Genomic DNA, 23,395 nt, shown 5'->3' with positions numbered 1-23,395 from the left:
AATATTAGTTTGAGCAGATTGAGCGAGCAACTTATTACGGACGGATTATACAATATATTAAATGAATGAATACAAATATACAAAAAAGCGTATGCCAAACTGTTTACCGCAAAACAGACAACGTTATACAAAAATATACAATTTTCGGAGACCACTCACATACAAAAATTCAATGAAAAAAATCTTTTAAATACATATATTTCGTAAGATACAAACGTTAATTTATTACTATAACATTTTCCATATATACAATAGCAATTATACAAATTATACAATATTAGGTAATTATACAATTATTATAAACTCGCCCCTGACCACACAATTGACTAAGCAATCGATCACCCTGTACACAGTTACTTCAAAACATCCACTTATTTTTCTTCGTAAAACTTCATGAATTTTGTCGAACCAGTCGAAATTATGTCATTCAATTCTACAAACAATATTATACATCAAATATAACGGAGATTAACCATTGACTTAGCAACAAATGAACGGGTATACGCTCAAGTCCGAACAAAAATCGATACAAAAAGGAAAAGTGTTACAATTTAATATCAGTCGTAATTCATCATAGCGACTGTTAAGTTCATGTCATAAAAATGTTTTCTTGTGTTGTTGTGTACGTATAATATAATTATATAAAAAATCTACATAAAAATGTTGCCATGTTTACGATATATTTATTCAAGGTTACTTAACACATTTTCACATAATAATGTTTTCATCGAATCACCACAATTTACTTGTAGTTATCAATTTGTTACAAGTCAATGTGGTTAACACTACCGTTATACAACAAAGCTTTACCTAATGAAGTAATTATACATAATTAAATATTACTTATACACTATAATCTACAATTTGTCTAATATACTGTCAACTATAAGTAAATCTATGACAAATAAATATTTTCTCTTAATTTCTTAAATGTAATAAAAATAAAATTATGACTTAAAATTATATCTATTTTATGACTTTGTATTGAGCTTAGTTTCGAAGAATCAACTTCGTATGAAAGCATATGAACATATGACATTAAATTTACTTTACATGGGATGATTTAAAAAGTATAATCCGACAAACATTTCTGTGCGTGTGGCGGGGGCGCCACTTGTCATCATAATGTTGCTTGATTGTCAAAACTACCTAAGAGGTGACAGTTATATTATTCAATATTTTACATATCTAATAATATTGTTAAAAATTAGTCATTTTATTGACAAATAAAATATAATCTAGTTTTTAATGTCGCAATTTCATGAAATTAAAGTGAAAACTAAAATCCCTTTACCAGGGGAAATGAAAATCGCTCATAAAGGTCACAGCAAACGACCATCGACAATTAGATAGAACATAGATGTTTCCAAAAACTGCCACAAACACAGAAAAAATGTCGGACTATAAAGGAGGTATATCAACACCCACATCACACATAAGGGTAGTAATGCGCACGTCAAAGCCTGTCAACGCATACATCAATTCTAAACCACTCTTTCATATTATATAATGGCATATGTTCATCTCCTTCTCTTAAGAAATGAATAAATAAATATGAGAATAGAATTTGGCACCAAATCAATACTTTCGATAGGATTTGACTATCATAATACTATTTTTGGTATACGATTGCAAATTGTTACCAAGTAAGTCTATATAGCGAATTTATTTATTTCGAATTACTCTTTACAGGAAAATAGCGAATTTTTATTAGATATTTTTTATAAAAAAATAATTAAAGTACGAATAATTATTATTTTAATTTAAGGAGTAAATACAAGAATGAATAAAAATATAAAAATAATAATTATATAAACATGAACTAGGATTTTTATGTTTATAAAAAAATAGAATAATGTATAGATAAATAACAAAAATATCCACAAATTTAAGAATTGCATGCACTGTGTCTCAAAAATATACAAAACTTGTAATGATATTGTATAAACAAATGAATTAGGTATTATAAAGATTGTAATATAAAGAAATAATGAAAATAAATATCGCTATCATATTAATCTTACTACAGAAAGCATCTATTATTATTACAGTCAACCATCTTGGTATTCTCTTAAAATACTTTTTAACAAGAATATACAACAATAAATAATAATAAATTCAAATTTACCTTCGCTTCCTTCAATACTAGCTTATAACACTACAATACCTAATATTAATTTCCCTTAAAATATATTTGGAATAATTGTTATACATTTAGTCTTAACACAAATAATACAAGCCGATATATAAATATACAACAAAATTATACATTTAACATATTTTTGGCATAAATAATAACAAATTGTGAAATAAAACATAACCTTTATAGTATTTGTTCTTATGACCTTTTGTAATTACACAATTCTGTACTATTCTTATTAGATAACATTTGAACTTAATAATGTATTTTTATTTCCGTACTTTGGTGATGATCTTAAATAATAGCGGTTGTGGACATCTTTTTTTATTTGTGATTTCGGACTGTAAATTAAGTTTTTTAAGTTATATAATTTTACTGAACGATGGACCTAAAATATGACAAATCATTCATTCAATCATTATACATTTATAAATTAATTAGAAATAATTTTAAAGGAATAAATGGACGTTTGTAATCGCATGACAAATACGACACGAGCAATTTTAATATAGAAGTAAGTATATGTATTAATTATGTATTTTATTAAAATTCAACCTGTTTGCCTAAAACAGTCCGAAATCACTTCAATCACTCAATCTATAAACATTGCTAATAATTATGGTGCCACAGGTATTTTAAACACACATTAGAAGTCTTTTACACATTTTAACCGTACTCCAAGCCAGGTTGCCTAGTAGATCTTTCTCCGGTTATTCCATACTCCGTATTCGCTTCACAAATATATGCATCGTCAGCCGGTGTTTGATTGTTGCCTTCAAGTCGATTATGGTTCTGAAAGATACGAAAAAATAAGAGTTTTAATATTTTATATTAGTGCAACTACTGCAATGGGTATGGGTACGTGAATGACTATATTGGTACTCCTGGTGGACGTTCTTCTACTGTACCACTGAAACTGGCGTATCGATCGGTGACGCTGCCGTAGAGTGTTGAAGGATAATAATTTAGGGATTTAAATTTATGTCTCGTGGCACTGGCGGCAGGCGGGCCCCGGCACTAGTACAGCTGGGGGCACACCGCGGGCACACCGGCTGAGCGTGCGGAGGTGTCACAGCGCGGCGGCGGGCCCCGGCCCTAGTACAGCTGGGGGCTCACCGCGGGCACACCGGCTGAGCGTGCGGAGATGTCACGGCGCGGCGGCGGGCCCCGGCACTAGTACAGCTGGGGGCTCACCGCGGGCACACCGGCTGAGCGTGCGGAGGTGTCACGGCGCGGCGGCGGGCCCCGGCACTAGTACAGCTGGGGGCTCACCGCGGGCACACCGGCTGAGCGTGCGGAGATGTCACGGCGCGGCGGCGGGCCCCGGCACTAGTACAGCTGGGGGCTCACCGCGGGCACACCGGCTGAGCGTGCGGAGATGTCACGGCGCGGCGGCGGGCCCCGGCCCTAGTACAGCTGGGGGCTCACCGCGGGCACACCGGCTGAGCGTGCGGAGGTGTCACGGCGCGGCGGCGGGCCCCGGCACTAGTACAGCTGGGGGCTCACCGCGGGCACACCGGCTGAGCGTGCGGAGGTGTCACGGCGCGGCGGCGGGCCCCGGCACTAGTACAGCTGGGGGCTCACCGCGGGCACACCGGCTGAGCGTGCGGAGGTGTCACGGCGCGGCGGCGGGCCCCGGCACTAGTACAGCTGGGGGCTCACCGCGGGCACACCGGCTGAGCGTGCGGAGATGTCACGGCGCGGCGGCGGGCCCCGGCCCTAGTACAGCTGGGGGCTCACCGCGGGCACACCGGCTGAGCGTGCGGAGGTGTCACGGCGCGGCGGCGGGCCCCGGCACTAGTACAGCTGGGGGCTCACCGCGGGCACACCGGCTGAGCGTGCGGAGATGTCACGGCGCGGCGGCGGGCTGGCGGCACTGGCGGCAGGCGGGCGCCGCGCGGTGCCGCTCCAGCTGGAACGTCGCCGCCGACGCGCCCAGCTCGCGCGCCAGCCGCTGGCACCGGCCCAGCACCGCTTCCCACTCCGACAGGTCGTCTGCAAAAAACGTACATACATGAAACATCAATTTAGTAATAGATGACAGGTTTAGTACAAAATTACACCTTCCACATCGCAAATATTTCCGCACGCCCGGGATCGCCGCCAGCGCGGACACACCCGGACACACTCACCGAGGGCGACGTGCGCGGAGAGCACGGTGTGGTGCGTGGAGAGCGCCCACGCGTGCACCGAGTGCACGTGCCGCACGCCCGGGATCGATGACAGCGCCGACACGCACTCACGATACCTGAAATGACAAGAAGAAATTTTATTATTATAATAATAAGAAGGGCTATTTTGTAGATTTTTTTTTATAATATAGGAGTAGTAGATGAGTATGCAGTCCACCTGATAGTAAGTGGCTACTGCCGCCTATCGACATCTTTAATCAACCCCAGATAACATAAAATATTCCTAGCTGTAGTCAGCCACAAATGCGCCGCTACCCCTGAGGACTAAGCTGGAACGTCTCGGATAAGTATATCTCCTTTCCTACACCCTTCAAACCAGAACACAGCAGTGTTTAACATTGCTGTTATGAGGCAGAAATAGATGTGGTGGTAGTGCACCGGAATCAAACCACAAAGTATTCTACCACCTTTAAACTTATATATACCTTTAAACCTTTAATAAATAATGATAGACGATATTAATAAAGCCAATAATGATGATGATGATGATGATGGCAGTCCTCACCGGAAGTCCTTGGGCACGGCCTGCATGAGCATGGCGAGCGCGTCGCGCACCACGCGCGCTGACGTCAGCAGCACCAGCACGCTGAACACGAACGTGCAGATCGGGTCGATCACCTTCGCGTCCGGCTGCCGATACACATGTTATATTTTTACAATTACAATTTCAAAATACAAATAAGAAAATTCTAAATTACTTATGCGTTACTCTAACTCTCATGTAATTACTATTAATTCCGCTAGATGGAGGTACTATGCATGTCGGATTACTTGATTCAAATTTATAAGATTAGTTTTTTTTTGCTGGGGCAGTGACTCGTGTTTATTCAGCAGTTTGATCAGGTCATATTTAATTGCTGTGGAGGTTATTTTAAACTGAAATATTACTTATGTGTTTAAACAAAACTTACGAAGTCTATTACGACTTACACCTAATGATGTGCTACTAAACATCATATTTTGACATATTTATTTTTTACATTATCTCTTGGATTTAGAACTAAACGCCATATCCTTAATTAACTGAAACACACATTAGTCGTAATTGATAAACATACATTTATTTTAATGACGACGGCAGCTAGCAGCACCCCGCAGCTCTGGATCAGATCACCGATCACATGGATCAAGGCGGCGCGCAAATTGATGTTCCTGTAACACATTTATACTTTTAAAGTACATTCATTCATTAAATTTATTCATTCACACACAAAAGTGGTATAATTTTTGTTGATTTTATACAGGAAAAGGCGTCCACTTATTTTTATTTAACAGCAGTTTTGACTGTGTTTTACTTTAAAGAGTATATTATAGTAAGGCTAAGCCAATATTACAAGGCATTCTATTTTAGTCCTCAGGTGTGGTCAAACATCTGCTGCAGATAGAATTTTAACTTTATCTGGGGTTAATTCCAAATGTCTCTTGCGGGCAGTGGTCACAAACTATCAGGTGCAGTATACGCTCCCGCTCATTTCCTACTTCTAAACTTGATCAATTTTCTTTCTTTAAAAAACAAAAATAACCCTCATTATAAAAGAACGTGTTCTCACCTAGCCTGCGGTGTGACAACAGCGGCCTCGGCACCGGGCAGGTCCTTCATACCGTAGTCGCCGTTGACGACGCCGTTCGCGTGCTTGCGGTCGCGCGCGCGCCGGAACAGCCGGAAGCGCGGCCGCGGCGCCTCGTGCGCGTGCGCGTGCGCACACGCCGCGCCGCCGTGGCTGTGGTGGTGGGCTGTACGAAATAATATATTATTAATATTATTATCATAAACAGAGTTAAATACTTACAAAATAATTTTAATTGTAAACGCCGCGCCAAATTGCATGTCCACTTTGAATATAGAAACGAGTCGCGTCGCAATTGCAAATTGTAGATATTAACGGAACGAAGACAGCGCGGAAAATATTCCTACAAAGTTCTATGTACTGTGGTCACCAAACACAACAAAGACACTGCCCTGGACTTCTCCATTAGTACCCCTCTCTTAAGAACCTTTTTTTTTTTTTGTTTACGAGGGGGAAACCTTCAAAAGGTACCCGGTGTCGTGGGAGCGACGTAGGGTTATGTGGGATTCTTACCGCACTAAAGCCCCCCCGGTGGCCGTCCTCGGCGCTGCGTAGAGGGCTCCGGGATCTCCAAAGGAACGCAACCGGAGCCCTCTTAGCGCGTTGCCCCGTCGGGCTCCACCCAGGTGAGCTTGGCGCTCGCCACACCGTCTGGTGCGTACGACGGTATGCGACCACAAATACCGCCGTCCTTCCCGGGACCCTCTTAAGAACCCTACATCCAGAACAACATTTCTAAGAACATCCTCCTGAGATATTCCCAGAGCGCTGTCAGAGCTTTTAAAAAAAGGTGCAAAAAGAGCTCTCCTTCAAACCTGGCTGCGCATCGACAACTCCTCTCATGTTGCAAGTGTCCATAGGCGACGTTGGCTGTAAGAATCCCCCATAACCCCGTGTCGCTCCTACGACACTGGGTACCTTTTGAAGGTTTCCCCCTCGTAAACAAAAAAAAAAAAGGCGACGTTGGCTACTTTCCATCAGGTAGCATGTCTGCTGTATCGTTAGGTCCAACTATAAAAGAACATACCAATATCCGAAGCGCATCCGTGCAGCACCATCGCGAGCACCACGTTGAAGGCGACCCCGCAGCCGGAGACCAGCATCATCATGTCCGGGTCGATGCTGTAGTCGTCCGTGCGGATGCGCTGCGCCGCCATGTACACGAACACAGCCGTCAACGCCCAGATCAGGATCACGGACACCATCGCGCCGAGGACCTCTGGGAAGGTATATAGCAGATGTAGATAGATATTAGGTAGATAATAGATAGATAGATAAAGTTTGTAGATATACTTCTTCCTTTCTTTCTTATAAAGAAAGAGTTCTTTCTTTCTTCTAATACCTAAATACGAGATTCGTTTACTAAATCTCATGTTGTTGATGTGCTGACGTCGGTGGTCATCTGTAAATGACTCCATTTAAAAGAGGGATTCTACTTTAAGTCAACCACAGATGGGTGGCTTCAGGACTAAGGTCACACTTATGTCCACAAATCCACACCCTCACATCGAAATTCATGATTTGCTTCACGCTAAATGTAGCATTGATATTGATAAGCAATATGATCAATATAATAAATGTAAAACAATTCGATATATTTTTATTTACATTTACCATACACATTACACATGTATAGTATACATGTAGCATAATATTACCACACAAAACAGCTTTTATTGCTTGTGATTTATTGATTGGACAAATAAAAATTGACACGCCATTGTATTATGGTTCCATTTGTATTAAAAATAGCTGGGTTGTGTTTGAGGTCATGTTAATTTTCATTCTTTTTATTTTTTAATGGCAATATGCAATTTATATAACACGTCTTCTAAAATAGTGCAGATTCGTTTGCCAGTTGCGAAAATGTAAAAAAATCAATAAATCTTTGTAATATCCGATTATAATTTTAGATACGGCTACCCAAATCAAACATTTTTCGTCTAGTACAACTTATTTTAGGTACACTTATTGAACTTAAGAAAAAATTCATTACCAGCCCGTCGATAACCATAGGACATGGAGGCGGTGGGCGGTCGCCTCGCGCACCGGAACGCCAGCAGCGCGAGGGCGAAGCCCCCGCAGTCGCTCAGCATGTGCGCCGCGTCGCTCATCACCGACAGGCTGCCGGCCAGGTAGCCGCCGACCAGCTCGCATATCTATCATAGATGGGTAGAGAGTATTGAGAAATTTGAGAAATAAAACAAGTGACCGACCGAAGATTTGGTTTCGGGTTTCGGCCAGAAATAGGTAGCTAGTAAATTTTACGATACGATTTTGTATCTTTTTTGTTTTGTAAAATAATCCTATTTAATTAAATTCACCAAAGAATTAACGCAACTACCGAGAGTAATGTTTTTCGAGCATATGCCTCGTTCTTTGAACGCCTTATAGCCCAAACTGCTTGACATTTGAGGCGTTAGATTTGTTTGTGGAAGTGACTATAGGCTATATTTTTAAGCAGTCTGGTTTTTGTTTTTATAATAATTGTTATATAAAGACATTTGAAGGTGGTAGAACCCTTTGTGGTTCGACTCCGGCGGCACCACCGCCACACCTATTTCTACCTTTTTTTGGAGTTTACTCCTTAAGAAACGATTTGAGTTATAAGGCCCGGTACGGAAATTTTATGAGGAGTAAAATCAAGTGTAACACGAAAAGTTGAGGCGTAACGTAGAAAGAGACAAACATATATATCCACACTTTTTTATTACAATCATCATATCCTCTCAAAAAGGAAGTAGCGTTTTTAACCAAAATATGAATCAAGAGTGCTTTTATTAATTTAAAATACAGTAAGTTCAAATCCCATATGAAAGTAATTATTACAATAAAAATAATTAGCAATATATAAAACATTAAAACGTCATTAACTAATTTGTTTACATTTTTGCATAAATTAAGTTATAGGTTTGATCATTTATAAACACTGTGAAAAATATGAACATTGGCGCCATAATATGATTAACAATCTTTTATGAACGTTTTTAAAGAAGAGTAACATATAAAATCAGTAAGCAATTGAATAAGATATAATATTAGCAAAATTAGTTTTTAACATAAAGAGGCTTTTGTAAGTTACTGATATATTAATTTAACTTATAAAAATGGATGCATTATTGACCAGCACCATCTATCAACGATAAACGGGCAAAATCAAAACAGTATTATTTAATATTTACAGAATTATTGCTAATGAATTATGTTCAAAATAAGTTATATAAAATTAGCAATACGTTTTAAATGAATTCTAGAATTATAAAACATTCAGAAACAATCCAAATTACATATAATAACATGTTTATTGAGTCTCATATAAATTGCATCCGTAAATTGCAACAAGGATATTTTATAGATGGCAAAGAAATTATAATTATTAAGTTTTAAGTTATAAAACGTTTAACATTGTTTTAAATATAAATAATTATATTATATTAAAATTTACTTTAATATAAACAATTATATTAAGTTACCATTATAATATTTGGAACCAAAATACATAGATTGATAAACTTGCAAACTTACAATTTATAAAACTTGCCACTAGATGGCGCTATTATACCCATGCGCCCATATATACATCTATATACAACGTACATAAACAGCAACCTAACCATCAAGTTTTAATGTTTTGATTTTAAAGTTTTCTTGTACTTCTATGCATTAATACGTGTATTTTTATGTACTATTAAACAAATCATCAAGTGATTAAAGTTGAAAGAATATTTGAAAATATGCAAGAAATTGATTTAGATGATAATGAAGAAGAATCCAAAAAACACATGGATGCGGTTAATTGGTAAGCTTATCGTTTACATTTATGAATAATATACATTTTAAATACGAACAGCTAGATCTTTTATTTAGTGTTTTTATTATTATTATTTTTAATCAATTGATTAAATATATTTTATATTTATATAATATTTTGTAATACTTATATTAAATTATTACGACCCATTTCTATTTTTGAAGTAATATAAATAATCCGAATAATTACAGATATATGTTTTTTCTCTTATCATTTTAGCAGATGCGTTCATTTACCCTTTTTTTCTATTCGATATATATCATAATTATCGTTCGTAAGGAGTAAACTCCAATCGTGCGTCGTAGCTGACACACACACACTTTTTTTTTCTTTTCTTTTCTTTTCGAGGGGGAAACCTTCAAAAGGTACCCGACGAGGTGGGAGCGACGTCGGGTTATGTGGGATTTTTACCGCACTAAAACCCCCCCGGTGGCCGACCTCGGCGCTTATTGGAGAACTCCGGGGTTCCAACGGAACACAACCGGAGTCCTCCAAGCGCGATGCCCGAATCGGGCTCTGCCCTAGGGGAGCGTTCGCTCCTCCCGCAACATCTGGTGATTACGACGGTATGCGACCACACATACCGCTGTCCTTCCCGGGGTAGCATACTGGACGGTTCGAGCTCCCACTCTTGCCGCCCGCAACCCCGGAAGCCCCCTTTTAGTCGCCTCTTACGACAGGCAGGGGACACCGTAGCCCTATTCTAGTCCCGGAACTACAGGGACAACCTATTTCTACCTAATAACAGCAGTGTTAGGTGCTGCTGTGTTCCGTTTTGAAGGGTGTGGTAAGGGAGACAGACTTCCAAGGCGTTCCAGCTTAGTCTCAGGGGTAGCGGCGCATCTGTGGCCGACCTCAGGTAGGAATATCTAATCCTATCTGGGGTTGATTACTGATGTCTATGGGCGGCAGTAGCCACTTACCATCAGGTGGACTGCATGGTCGTCTGCTACTCCTATATTATAAAAAAAGACAGTTTTTACTTTTTTAATCTTTATATCATAAAGTACTTCCGTTAAAAATGTACCCACATTAAACCCAAAAATAGCAACTTTCAAACACTAGCCCCAACGAATCTGTGCCTAAAGAAACTTCGTTACAGCAACTAACGGAAAGTAACGATCGAACGATCTGGCGTTACTACAAAAACTATAACAGGTGAACGACCTCTATATTTGGCATTCTTTTTATTCATCTAGCCGTTCGGTCACTGAAATTTAATAGAATATATATTGAAAAACTAATCGAACATTTTGTACAGATGGTTGTGTAATCACCGCCTAAAGGCTAGAGCGCAATCGTTTTATTTTAAAAAGCCTCGTGTGACGTGTATTTCTTGGAGGGAACTGAGGAAAATAATCATAAACACATTAATAAGCAATAATTATAAAAAGACAGATTGCTTAAAAATATATTCCATGGTTACTCCACATTTTAGACGAATCTAATGACATCTGGGCTGCCAAAGAATGAGACATACATACATGCATACATATTGCATATCTTACACACACTCGAAAAACATTACCATCCATAGTCAGATAAAAAATATTTTTTATTTGTATACATTTTCCTATTTTTTCACATACGCTATTCTATTCAAATATAAACGCCACTTAAAAAACTTGAAACGTACAGTCACAGACCAACTAATAATTTATCCCGAGAAAACAATGGCAATATCAATTATTTTTATTACTAGTATCAAAAGATTAAAGTTTTTGCATTGTACATAATAATTTCTTAATTAATAAGCATAAAAATGTTATACCTGTAACTTATAAGCAACTGATTGCCCCGTTTTTTGCGAAATACCAAAATGTTATACATACTACACGTCTTACATACATAGTCCCAGCCTATTGATCCACGGTATGGGGAATCATGGTGGTCCATTACACTTAAATAAACCCTTAGATATTTATCTACCTATCTATATAGTGATGGTGACAATTTTTTATGGTAGTGTTTTTGTTTTTATATTTTTGTTTTTCATTTTTGTATATATGTAAATTTTGTAAATAAGTTGTTTTATATTTATAGTTTAATTTATTTCTTTTAATTTTCTGTAAGTTTAATTATAATTGTAAATATTTTTCAGTTAATAAAATTCTATATAGATATGACGAGTAGAATAGTGCAAAAGTTGGGCAGATGTAGGTTCTTACCATAAAAATGCCGCATAGCACCAAAGCAGCCAGAAGCTGGGGCACCGCGCTAGGGGGCTCCGGTCTCGTCCAGTGGCAGTGCTCCTCTGTATCGCTGGTGGTCGCCACCTGGACCTCTGTGTAGCTCTCCTGTGAACAATAAAATTTTTTGTATATACAGGTTCGGCTTCCGACAATCAACCAAGCAATGATAGCTTAGTAGTTGAAACTCGGCGTCTCAATCGAGGGGTCCGAGGTTCGAATTCCAGGCACGCACGCACGAAATTATGACTATTATGAATTGCTTTAACGCTGAAGCCAAACATCGCATGGGAATCCTCATACCAGAGAGATCTTTAAATAAAAGCTATCAAAAGGTATGTATGTGAAGTGTATCGATACGCACATGGCCAGCGCGGCGGACTATAGCCTAATTCTTCTCATTCTGAGGAGAGACCTGTACCCAGCAGTGGAACAGTCGGACGACGACGACAAATAACGAAATTCAGAACAAAAATCAACAATTATTATTAACATGTCTGGCTGGCCGGGACCCGAATCGGAAATCCACTGTCAGTATACTCAGTATCCTCAAATTAAAAAACTCTTGTTCTTTTTATTATTTAAAATACACTTTTAGACAAAAGTTCAAGCACCACGTGTCAAATCCACAGAACACCACTCAACACAGCGTATTTCGTTATCAATCAATAATTAAGTGTCTGCAACGTAAACAACCCGAAGGCCGATGGTTAAATTCTGCTCGCTTCACTGGTTTTTTCAATCCAATTGTTACGTGACGAGTAATCAAATATGATTATAGAAGATTATTAATATTATGCTAAGTTATTATGGCGCCTAGATGTTTAAACTGCGTCTTGTGAGGGAGAATTATCATAAAAAAATGAATCATAAAAAATAATGAAATATCACATGGGTGCTGGGTAAAAAAACTATACCAAAGCTTTTTAAAAGGGGTTTAAAGTTATACAAATTGACGGTCCCTCCTACGTATAAAGCGTCATGTCAAAAACGCAGGTTTACAGGAGAGCGTAATTAATGTTCAAACCACTCTAGAAATGATTCTCTATACAATTTTAAGAATATTTTTTTTATAATGTTGTTATAGCTTTCGTAACTTTGTACTAGTATTTTTAAATATTTTTTTTTTTTTAATATTTACCAGAAGAACTGACAGATGACTGTTTCTACGTGAAAAGGCAAATAAAAGTATGCCAGACAAGTCTGAGATACAACTTTATACGTAGGAAACATGAAAACGGTATTGATATCTTACTCAGATTTTACATTGATATCTTACTTTTATAGCTTAGAAAAATAATAACATTTTTTTTGTGTTTGTACTTATTATTTATAGCGGAAAATATGCTTTTTAGACGTGATGTTAAGTTAGACATGACCGCGTTCATGCCGAGTGGCGCGCTTTTTAAGACATCGTACACAGCGATAAGTAGGAGATATCCACATTTACGACACCTATTTCCTGTAAATGTTATACTTGTTCTCTTATACGAATGGTAAATCTAGTAAAATACATCATATTTAAAGAAAAATCTTATATAGGCATACGCGTATGGACAATCCAAGCCGTATATGCAATAAAAAAAATTGCAATTTTTGACATGTCGCTTTATACGTAGGGACCGTCGAAATAGACATAAAAAAGGTCTTTAAAAAGAACTCAGTAATTTATTCGGCGAAGGGCTGGAGCTTCGAAACTTAGTATTAATTTGGGGACTACTACACATAAAAAGCATCTTCGTTTACTAAAAATGTTTTCATCTCGCACATGCTAAGGATGACGAGTTTTAAGGCAATAAACAATCATTTTTTTTTTATAATATAAGGGTAGCAGACGAGCATGCAATCCACCTGATGGTAAGTGGCTACTGCCGCCCATGGACATCTGTAATCAACCCCAGATAGGATTAGATATTCCTACCTGAGGTCGGCCACAGATGCGCCGCTACCCCTGAGGACTAAGCTGGAACGCCTCGGAAAAGTCTGTCTCTCTTACCACACCCTTCAAACCGGAACACAGCAGCGCCTAACACTGCTGTTATAAGGCAGAAATAGGTGTGGCGGTGGTGCCGCCGGAGTCGAACCACAAAGGGTTCTACCACCTTGAAATCATCAACACCAAGTAGGCCTAGACTCTTACTCGAGGTAACAACCACCGATACGTTTATACCCCTGATGACTAAGTTACAATACGGCTACAATATGGACTTACTTTCAAACCCAACCCAGCTAGTGTGTAACACTACTATTATTAGGCAAAAAGGTGTGACGGGGCTTCCATTGCTGACGAACTATCAAGAATTCTACCACCAAAAATCGGAGTCATATTGTTTTGATTCAGAGCCAAGTTTCGTGTTTTTATAATTTATCCAAAGTTGCAAATGTTTTCATTAGAAGCCTGACAAAATCAACAAATAGGTATGTGTGTAATTAGCCAGCGAAATGTTGCAGTGCGAAATGAAGAGCCACTTTCGGATGTTGTAGATCAATTTCGAACATTGAATAGAAGACAGCTTTTCATAAAAATGCAAAGTTTTTCTGACATTGGGAAGTAGTGATGGATGTCGAAATGTCCATTTTCTTCTACTAACAAAACAGAAATAACTTTTGAATTGAAAATAGTGTTTTCTCAAAATGTAAAGTTTTTCTCTAACACCGAGAAATAGTGACGACGAAGTAGTAAGACATCCATAAAGCCTCCATAAATTTTCTCCTACTTACAACAAATGTAAAGTTTATTTCTGAACCCGAGACGAAGTAGTAAAACGTCCAAATTCTCCTACTAACAACAAATTTAACTTAATTGAATTAAAAAGAGTTTTCCTCAAATTCTGATGCCGAGAATTAGTGATAATGTGACGAGTTCTAAAAAGTACCCGTACCATTTTCCCCAACTATTAACAGACTTATCTCAAGACAGTTTCCTCAAAATGCAGTTTTGTACAAGTATAAGACACTCATTGTCTCGCCGAGTCGTCCCCGACCTCCATAAGAGTAGCAATTACGTTGAGAACTTTAGAACAGCTTAACGAGCTTGTTTTGTGCAAACTTTTCAACCACGAAAGCGTTTTTTTCTCAAAAGTTCTTTGTAACGTTGAGTGGCACTCGTGATGTTTAACAAAGGTGGCAGTGATAACTGACATAACCTCTGATAAACCGTGGAGTCACAATCGTCTACATAAGTTTACATAATTACATGACTTAATTATATCTTATCTTGACGAAGATACTAATACTCGTAGGGTCGTAGGTCTCTATTACTGTAGAGACTTGGAAGCCTTTAGACCTGTAGACCTTTGAAAAGAAGACAAAGTGTTTCAATGGAAATAAAAAATCCTTTAGTAGTACCAAGGTATTATATAAGTATATTGGACATGGTTAACCGACCCCACGAAAATTAGAAGTTATTACGTACGTCAGTCAAAGACTCATTGCTACTCTTACGAACTAACATGAAATGCCTCAAAAACCCTATCCACATTTGAACCCTTGCACTTCCATTCCTTGTGTCATACTACTAGCACAAATACACACTCAGATCTAGAACTAGATCAACGATGTGAGCAGTCTGGCTAGTCGGAGATCGAAGTCAGAACCTTCTGCGTGTCAGATCAATATCGTGACATGAAACTGAGTCTCAACACGCCTTCATATCAAAACACACTATACTGCTACTATAAGAAAAATATAGATAGTGAATGTTAAAAAGTTTTCCCACCTTTATTCCCCTCTTGTTTTTTCAACCGTCAAGTGCTCACTTACGTAGAGTAGACACTGCGTCTTCAGTTAAGCCAGCGAAATGCAATTAGCTAGAGTTGTTGCACGGTTTAACGGGTTTAATCTCTCCACTGTCAAGTTTAACTATATAGTAGTTTTCTTTGTGTTAGTTCTGTGATATATGAATTACAAAAAACCCGTTTAAGTTTTGTGATGTATGCTAATACAAACTTGGCCATCCTGATGTAAATTAAAGGATCTTAAAATTTAATGAAGTCGAAATGAATGAGATGAACTATTTTGCCACCGTGGAATATCCTCTTCTTACTGGGTGGAGACCCGTGCCCAGCAATGGGACAATAATGGGTTGACATCGATGTTATATAATTTTGTGCAGTTATATAATTCTATTCTCTCTTGTAACTCTTCTGTCGCTTTTATTAGATATTTTCAATCGATTGCAAAGGAGGATTAATATTTTTGAGTGTATAATATATCTTTGACAAAAGCTGTAGTCTAAAGGGCTTGATCACATGAGTTGTTATTAGGGGTCGGTAACGTGAGACAGCTTGCACTAGATTAAAAATGCATCGTTTATTTGTTTTTTTGGCGCCACATATGCTATTTACAATGTACCCACTTTGTCGTGTAATTGCGTCTGCTATGACGTAAGCGAGATTTATATTGTATTTCGAGATAGTTTAGTCTTCTATCATGGCTTCGCCAATTAATTTCTCGCTATGTGCACTCATAAAAAATATATTTAATTAGAAAGAAATAATTCAAATCATTTACGCGGGAATTCACCCTTACCTTGTGACATATAACATTTGAATAAAGTAGTCATGCTTATAGAATGAAATATTCTCTTATCAGTAAAGCAAAATTAAGTATAAATATTATAACAACGTTTATAGTATTATCATACATACTATGAGTATTTGCTACGTCCTCATCATCGGCCCACACATGGTAATCATGGAATCTACTTTCAGGGCCCTCTGATGCAATGATGACCGTAGGAAATAAATATGTATAAGAAAATTTATATAAAATAAAGAAATATATACAGCAGAACATAGAAGCATTTTCCTAAGTCGGCAATAAAAAGGCCTACAGTTGCACCGTATACGTTAATGTTGTGAAAATAACAACAATTCGAACAATAAAACCGTCAAACGTGATGCAAGCACACAATTTGTATTCAACACAAAAAGGTCGCGGCAAGGGCTAAAACAAAGCACAACAGATTAGAGTCCGCAGCGGCACTTGACCCGAATGTGACGTCACTTTGGTGGCTTCATTCCAGAAACTACAGAAACCATAAATTCCAAATTGAAGAAACAACAATCATTAATTCCAACTGAATGATGTATTCTAATCTTAAGAATTACTTTAGAATCTAGCATTTATTTAAAAAGCAAGGACTTAGACAGTTTTTTTTTTGTAAGTATTTGTAAAAGTAGCAAAGCCCGTTTGATATTAAAGAGTTACTATAGCCCAAGCACACTGAACCTCTGTAACCAGTATCATTGGTAATTATATCGATCACAGACACCTTGCTACAGTTTATTAAAAACTAAAACGGAACGTCTCAAGTATGTACTAATGAAGTCATGAGACAAGGGTTCAGAGTCATAAGACAGGGGTTCAGAAAAGAATATACGAGTACCTTATATCCCGAAAAAGTATAATTCCCGACGTAACCATAAAAAAAACCTCTGAATGCGAGCGAAGCCGCGGGTAAAGACTAGTTTACCATAAGAACAATAGCACAAGTATAATTCCTTCTGTTAGGAGAACTTGACCCGAATGCCGTGTTGCGCCATTCGCCGTGTGAGATCGCTTGATCATATTTTGCCAGTTTATTTATATGACGATTAGTATTTGCACGAGACCTCGGATTTGAGGAAACATTAGAGATACTTGTAGACTATACAGTTTTATTTTATGTTTTGCTTTGACTTTGCTGCTTGATTTACCTATTTAATTATCGCTTACTATTCAATAGTTCTTAATAGAGACTACTAATACTGGAGTTTTGAAGTAGGTATATTATTTCGTATTTACCTCAAAAAATAATAAATATCTGAATATATTAGCTAAGGGATCATTATGTCTGCGGAAAAATAAGGCCCCAAAATTTCGCAACAAAGCGGGTAGAAAAGTAAAAAAAAACATTACTAAAAATTATATTCTTTTGCCACAACATGACACATTCTCTGATCTTGGAGGGCTTGCAAATGTCTACAGTTCCCTCGTAGATATTTGAAAGATTGTAAAATTATATCAACTTCTTACTGGGGGCGCAATCAACTTTCCGCCCCGGGCCTCTATCAACATTTCCGCTATGGGCCTCCAACGAGCTTAGTCTGCCACTAAGCATATATTTTAAAACTATTCACATTATTATTCTGGATTCGGATGTTCATACTTTTGGTCACACACGACACGACGACAAAAAATCTCATCTCACCGCAAACAGCATAACATAAAAATACTTACTTGCAATTTATTCATTTTGGCACCGACTCAAAACAATATCCGATGTTGTTCAGACTATTGACCACACAATTCAATATACTATGTTATTATCTGTATTCTGTACATATTATATTGAGTATAAAACATTGACGTAAAACGATTTAAATCCACATGCAAGAATCACGATGTCACCATTGTCACCGTATGGTACCCTGCTCCGTATAAAATCAGTTATGCATAAGGCCAGCCACTCATAAGACGACAACTTCGTTTTTGAAATTATTTGTTGTAAATATATTTCAATTTATTATTAGGGTATGATTTAAGTAGCTTTTTATAGTTCAAAAGTACCGAACGAGATCGAAGCATACCTATTGGCTACCAGCATGGAACATTCAAGTAAACTTAAAATATCTTATAATCTTAGCGTAAATGGTAAATCATACGGCACAGGTAATCCGTGAATAGAAGTCCTTACCAAACAAGATTTAAACATTATTATGAGGGTAGTTTTAAAATACTTAAAGCCATGTTTATTTATATCAATATGTGAATATATGTTATTTCGTATGGATGTGATATTTAAATGTTGCTGCTGAATTATAAACCACCCAACGTTGGGGTAAGCTATTGAGCTAAAATTTTGCATACATTTGATGTGGATGAGTGTATATGTAGCTAAGAAAACAAATACAGGTATTTGTAGTTAAGTAACGTCATTCTACAAATGAAAGGATCTCTGTGAAGAATACAAAACACTTTTTTCTTAAAAACTTTGTTTTTATAAATTCACGTAAATAACACCGGGAGTCTCGTGAAACAAATGTTATGGCTTGTACTACATTGACGCACGTTATTGATAATCGATCTATCCAATGTTTCGCCTACCAAAGGTTAACATTTGTCAACTACTTCACATAGCACATTTTCAAGTTTTCATTTTTAGTAGGTAAAAATTGCATCGATTGATTATTGATAATGGGCGTATTGTAACTGAAACACTAGAGTTAGGTAACCCAAACAATGTACAACAACAATACAGTCGATAACGTAACAAAGTTTGCAAATAATGTACCTACTAGTACTAGTACATATAAGATTTACGATTCAATACGCCCTTGTGAAATCGTAATAGATTTCGCGAGAAAAGTATAAAATCGTCATCATGTTTCCAAGGGGCTTTTTATTTAACATATAATATAATAATATGGGAGTAGCAGACGAGCATGCAGTCCACCTGATGGAAAGTGGCTACTGCCGCCCATGGAAATCTGTAATCAACCACAGATAGGATTAGATCCTATAGGAGGTCGGTCACAGATGCGCCGCTACCGCTGAGGATTAAGCTGAAACGCTTCGGAAAAGTAGGTCTCCCTTTCCACACCCTTCAAACCCGAACACAGCAGCCCTTAATACTGCTGTTATTAGGCAGAAATAGGTGGTGCGGTGGTGCCGCCAGAGCCGAACCACAAAGGGTTCTACCACCTTCAAACAGATAACAGCCAGATGAATGTCTTCCTTACCACACCATACAAACCAGAACATAGCAGGGTTTAACATTGCTATTATTATATTATAGTACATAGGTATGGCGGTCGTGCCGTCTGAATCGTTAAACAAAGGATTTCACAAGCTTCAAAAACAGCTGATTGCGAAGGATTTACACGCGTGCGGGCGTACACACGCATTAAAGGAAAAAGGACGTGAAGTGTATGTTATTTAATCACTTAAGCAACTTTACATTATTACCTCAGATTTGGTATTATCTCAGAGCCCATATGGTTTTATGTTAATGAAATTACCATACTAGTTCTCGTTCGCATTTAACTTATGTTTACTTTCGACCTTATTAAGCAATCATATGTATACCTATCACTGATTTCCCAGTTATGGGTTTATTACTTACATTAACAAAATAAGGCCTTTTCTATTGCGGTCGAAGCGCATAAGCGTCGGCCATATAGGTAGATATAACTTTGTTTGTCTTGGGGGGAGTCCAAGAGCAGCGGTGGTAAAACAAAGGATGCAGAGCTTAGGAATAGACTCCAAAATTAATTGACAAATAAATAAATGCCCCCTGCTAATTGAATTATTTTCTCTCTTATGCAAAGGGTGTGAACGTCACAGTAAGCACAATAATTTAACTTGTTTTAACAGGAGAAGAAAATATTGTAAAAATACAGTGTTTCAAAGTAGCTTTTGCATACTGGACCTGGACATTGCACTCATGCCAGCTTATTAAATACCCATAGTCTAATCACATCTTTAACCAATTAAAAGAAGGATGGCATAATAACAAATAGTTAAAAAGCTTGTAATAATAAAACACTTAGCTGAAAGGAATTCTGAAACGTAACATAATTATTTTGATAACAGTAGCTGCATAACATTATCATGGGGGTGTTTAGTTAGCGACTCTGTTATCATACAATAATGTACTGTGGCGAGATAAGGTCCCTCTAATAAATGCTAATTATTTCAATACTGCAATGTTTTTACTGTGATAACTGCTAATATTTAAATAGGTACAAAGTAAAGCTGCACAATGTTTTTGTTATGTTTAATAATGTATAGCCCACATATAACTGCTAGTCCGCTCTGAATATAGAAATGAATCGTGTCGCCATAGGAAATTGTGTGACTATACCTGTTCGCAACAACTTTAGAGCAGACTAGCAGTTTGGCAAGGACTATAAATGTATTATTGTTGATTTCACAATAAAGGGATTTTGTTAAATGATGGGTCAATTAAGTGTCATCATATTGGAGAACAAGGACCGTTTTTCGTGAAATTAAATGTGAAAATAAAGAAAATAATACATATTATTAAAAATAATAATCAAATATAAAGGTGATAGCTTATAATGTGATACATTCTACTTATAATCCCAACTAATAATATAAATATGAATGTGAGCTTTTTCATATGCTACACTTTTATACCTTAACTATATAAATTTGTACATAATTATGTGGTCATGGGATTCAGATAAGGACATATGGTAACTTTTATCCAGAAAAAAGTACTGTTCCCGACGGATAGATAAAAAACCTCCAAATGCAAGCAAAGACAGAGGTATAAGCTAGTTAATTGACATAGAAGAGAATGATATTTTATCACTAAAAGAGCAAGCTTTTGTTTTTTCAATGATTACTTATTTTAGATTATAAAATGCCACTTTTCCTGTGTATTAGTATTAGTATTTAATGAGTTCTTATGACCTTGTATTATTATCAGCTTAATGATAATCTATGAGCCTAATTTTATTACATTCATCATTAATCATATCAAATGCGTTTTTGATAAATTGAGAATAAAATAAATATATAATTTTTATCAAGATATACTTCATACTATTATCAATTTACGATTGTAATTAATTATGAATCAATCATTCATTTTTAAATGGTATTTAATGATTTGATAACATATAGAATTAAATTATTTTACCAATTTTCCTAAATACTTACTAGTTTATATATTGTCTCTTTATTAATTATATCAGTAAATTATCTCCACTACTTATTATGCAAGTAGCAATCCTTTTTTTAATACTGTATTTATATACTGTATGAATACGCTACGTATTATAAAAAGCTTCAATACGTAAGCATAGATAAGTAACAATAAATTATCGAAGTACAATTCGTGAAGATATTTGTGTGTTTTGTATTTAATTTATCTATATCGCAGTGAATAAAGATATTTTGGATCAAAACATAAGCTTATTTAATTTTTTAACAAAGAATTTTCCGAATAGACTTCAATGAAATAAAAAATACTACTTACCTCGGATAAAAGTGGCGCTCGATCTAGGTGTTCCGAAGAAGCGAAGCCCCCACGGCCCCTGGACTCGTATCTCGAGCCCCCGTCGTCCCACATCCTCGCTTCAAGCTCATCAGACATTCTGGCGCCGTGTACAAATCAAACTAATCGTCACAAAAAACACTAGCACATTTCCATTATTTCCACACGAAATGTACAATTAACCCGAGCAAAAAAAAACCCATAAATTTTCCGACGTATACAAATAACCACTTAAGGCTTTTTAATTCACAAAACAAAAACGCACATCGAAAACACCATCGCGCATCACATCGGACAATAAATAAAATTATCAGAGGAAAGGGAAACTAAGAAAACGGGACCGTAGATTACGATGGGGTGGCCATGTTCAATCTTAAAATATCTACCACCATACGAAATTACGAATAAATTTGATGGTAGATTGACAACCAGTTTCCGCTATTTAGTCATACAAGTTTATTTCGCAGCAAAAAAATAATTGATTAGGTGATAATTTAAAAAAGGACTAATTAACTTATATGAAAAGAAGGATCTTGTTTTATAAAGAAACCATAAATTCCGTGAAAACAAAATTACGTTTTGTTCTTTTGTACCAAAAAAATATAATAATGAACAAAACGCGGGAAATCAGTCGAAAACTCGGGACGTCTACTATTAAGTGATTGTAATTTGTTTTAATATAACTATACATACATTATCATTTCAATAAATTATTACACCTAAGATTGAAGGAAATGTTTGTCAAATTTTCTCATTACTGCACTAAATATACATGATAAACAAATTTTGTTTATCTTGTCAGCTCTCACTCCCACAGTATTTTGACATTTATCATGACTAAAATAGGAATAATTCGATAAATGAAATCTGGCAACACAATAACACAAACATTTTCAGATCACAGATATAGAAGAGTACGTTTCCGATTTATTTATCGCACTTCGGATTATGGGAAATATTATTATTATTTTACTAATTACTATGAATGTTGCTTTTTATCATAGCCACTGTTTATCATAATATATTTAGTAATTATACCTTGCTTTGTGCTATTTACGTGCACCCAAAAGTTAAGGTTTAGCTGCGGACGCTGCGGTCGGGATTGCAGAAAGCGTCGTAGAGTAGTAGCTTAGATACATTGGTATTAAGAGTTCTTTTAGGTACGCATAGATTAGTAGGTACGGTTATGTTGTCCCAGCAGTCTCGAGACCAGAATAAGGCTACGGTATCCCCTGCCTGTCGTAGAGGCGACTAAAAGGGGCTTCCGGGGTTACAGGCGGCAACAGTGGGAGTTCAAACCGTCCGGCAAGCGAACCCGGGAAGGACAGCGGATTGAGTGGTCGCATATCGCTGTAATCGCCAGGCGATGTAAGAGGAGCATAAATTGCTCCTCCCGGGGCAGAGCCCAATAGAAGGGCATCGAGTTAGGACTCCGGTTGTTATGTTGACGATTCCGGTGTTTTCCACCAAGGGCCGAGGACGGCCA

At 37.1% G+C, this 23,395-nt stretch overlaps 1 protein-coding gene across 2 annotated transcripts; it reads right to left on the bottom strand.

Moving 5' to 3' along the window:
* Window positions 1-1,924: 1,924 nt before the first annotated feature.
* On the bottom strand, window positions 1,925-22,259 carry LOC140756386 (proton-coupled zinc antiporter SLC30A2). 2 transcript variants are annotated; one of them, XM_073091860.1, is made up of 10 exons: window positions 18,123-18,288; window positions 11,880-12,008; window positions 7,897-8,059; window positions 6,928-7,119; window positions 5,883-6,066; window positions 5,391-5,484; window positions 4,838-4,962; window positions 4,273-4,388; window positions 3,959-4,135; window positions 1,925-2,932 (listed from the first exon to the last, which is right to left on the bottom strand). In XM_073091860.1, exons 1-9 carry the CDS (start codon window positions 18,135-18,137, stop codon window positions 3,990-3,992), a joined length of 1,164 nt encoding a protein of 387 aa, XP_072947961.1. In that variant the 5' UTR covers window positions 18,138-18,288; the 3' UTR covers window positions 1,925-2,932; window positions 3,959-3,989. The 2 variants fall into 2 exon arrangements, with proteins under 2 accessions (XP_072947961.1, XP_072947960.1); XM_073091859.1 differs by lacking the exon at window positions 18,123-18,288 and adding an exon at window positions 21,892-22,259 and having other exon boundaries at window positions 1,927-2,932.
* Between the last annotated feature and the right edge of the window lie 1,136 nt (window positions 22,260-23,395).

The sequence above is a fragment of the Epargyreus clarus genome, unplaced genomic scaffold (genome assembly GCF_041222505.1).
Source record: "Epargyreus clarus isolate Ecla_fem2 unplaced genomic scaffold, WU_Ecla_fem_2.2 ptg000035l, whole genome shotgun sequence".
Classification (NCBI taxonomy): domain Eukaryota; kingdom Metazoa; phylum Arthropoda; class Insecta; order Lepidoptera; family Hesperiidae; genus Epargyreus; species Epargyreus clarus.
Note: the sequence above shows the minus strand (reverse complement) of the source record. Positions and strands in the feature narration are given on the sequence as shown.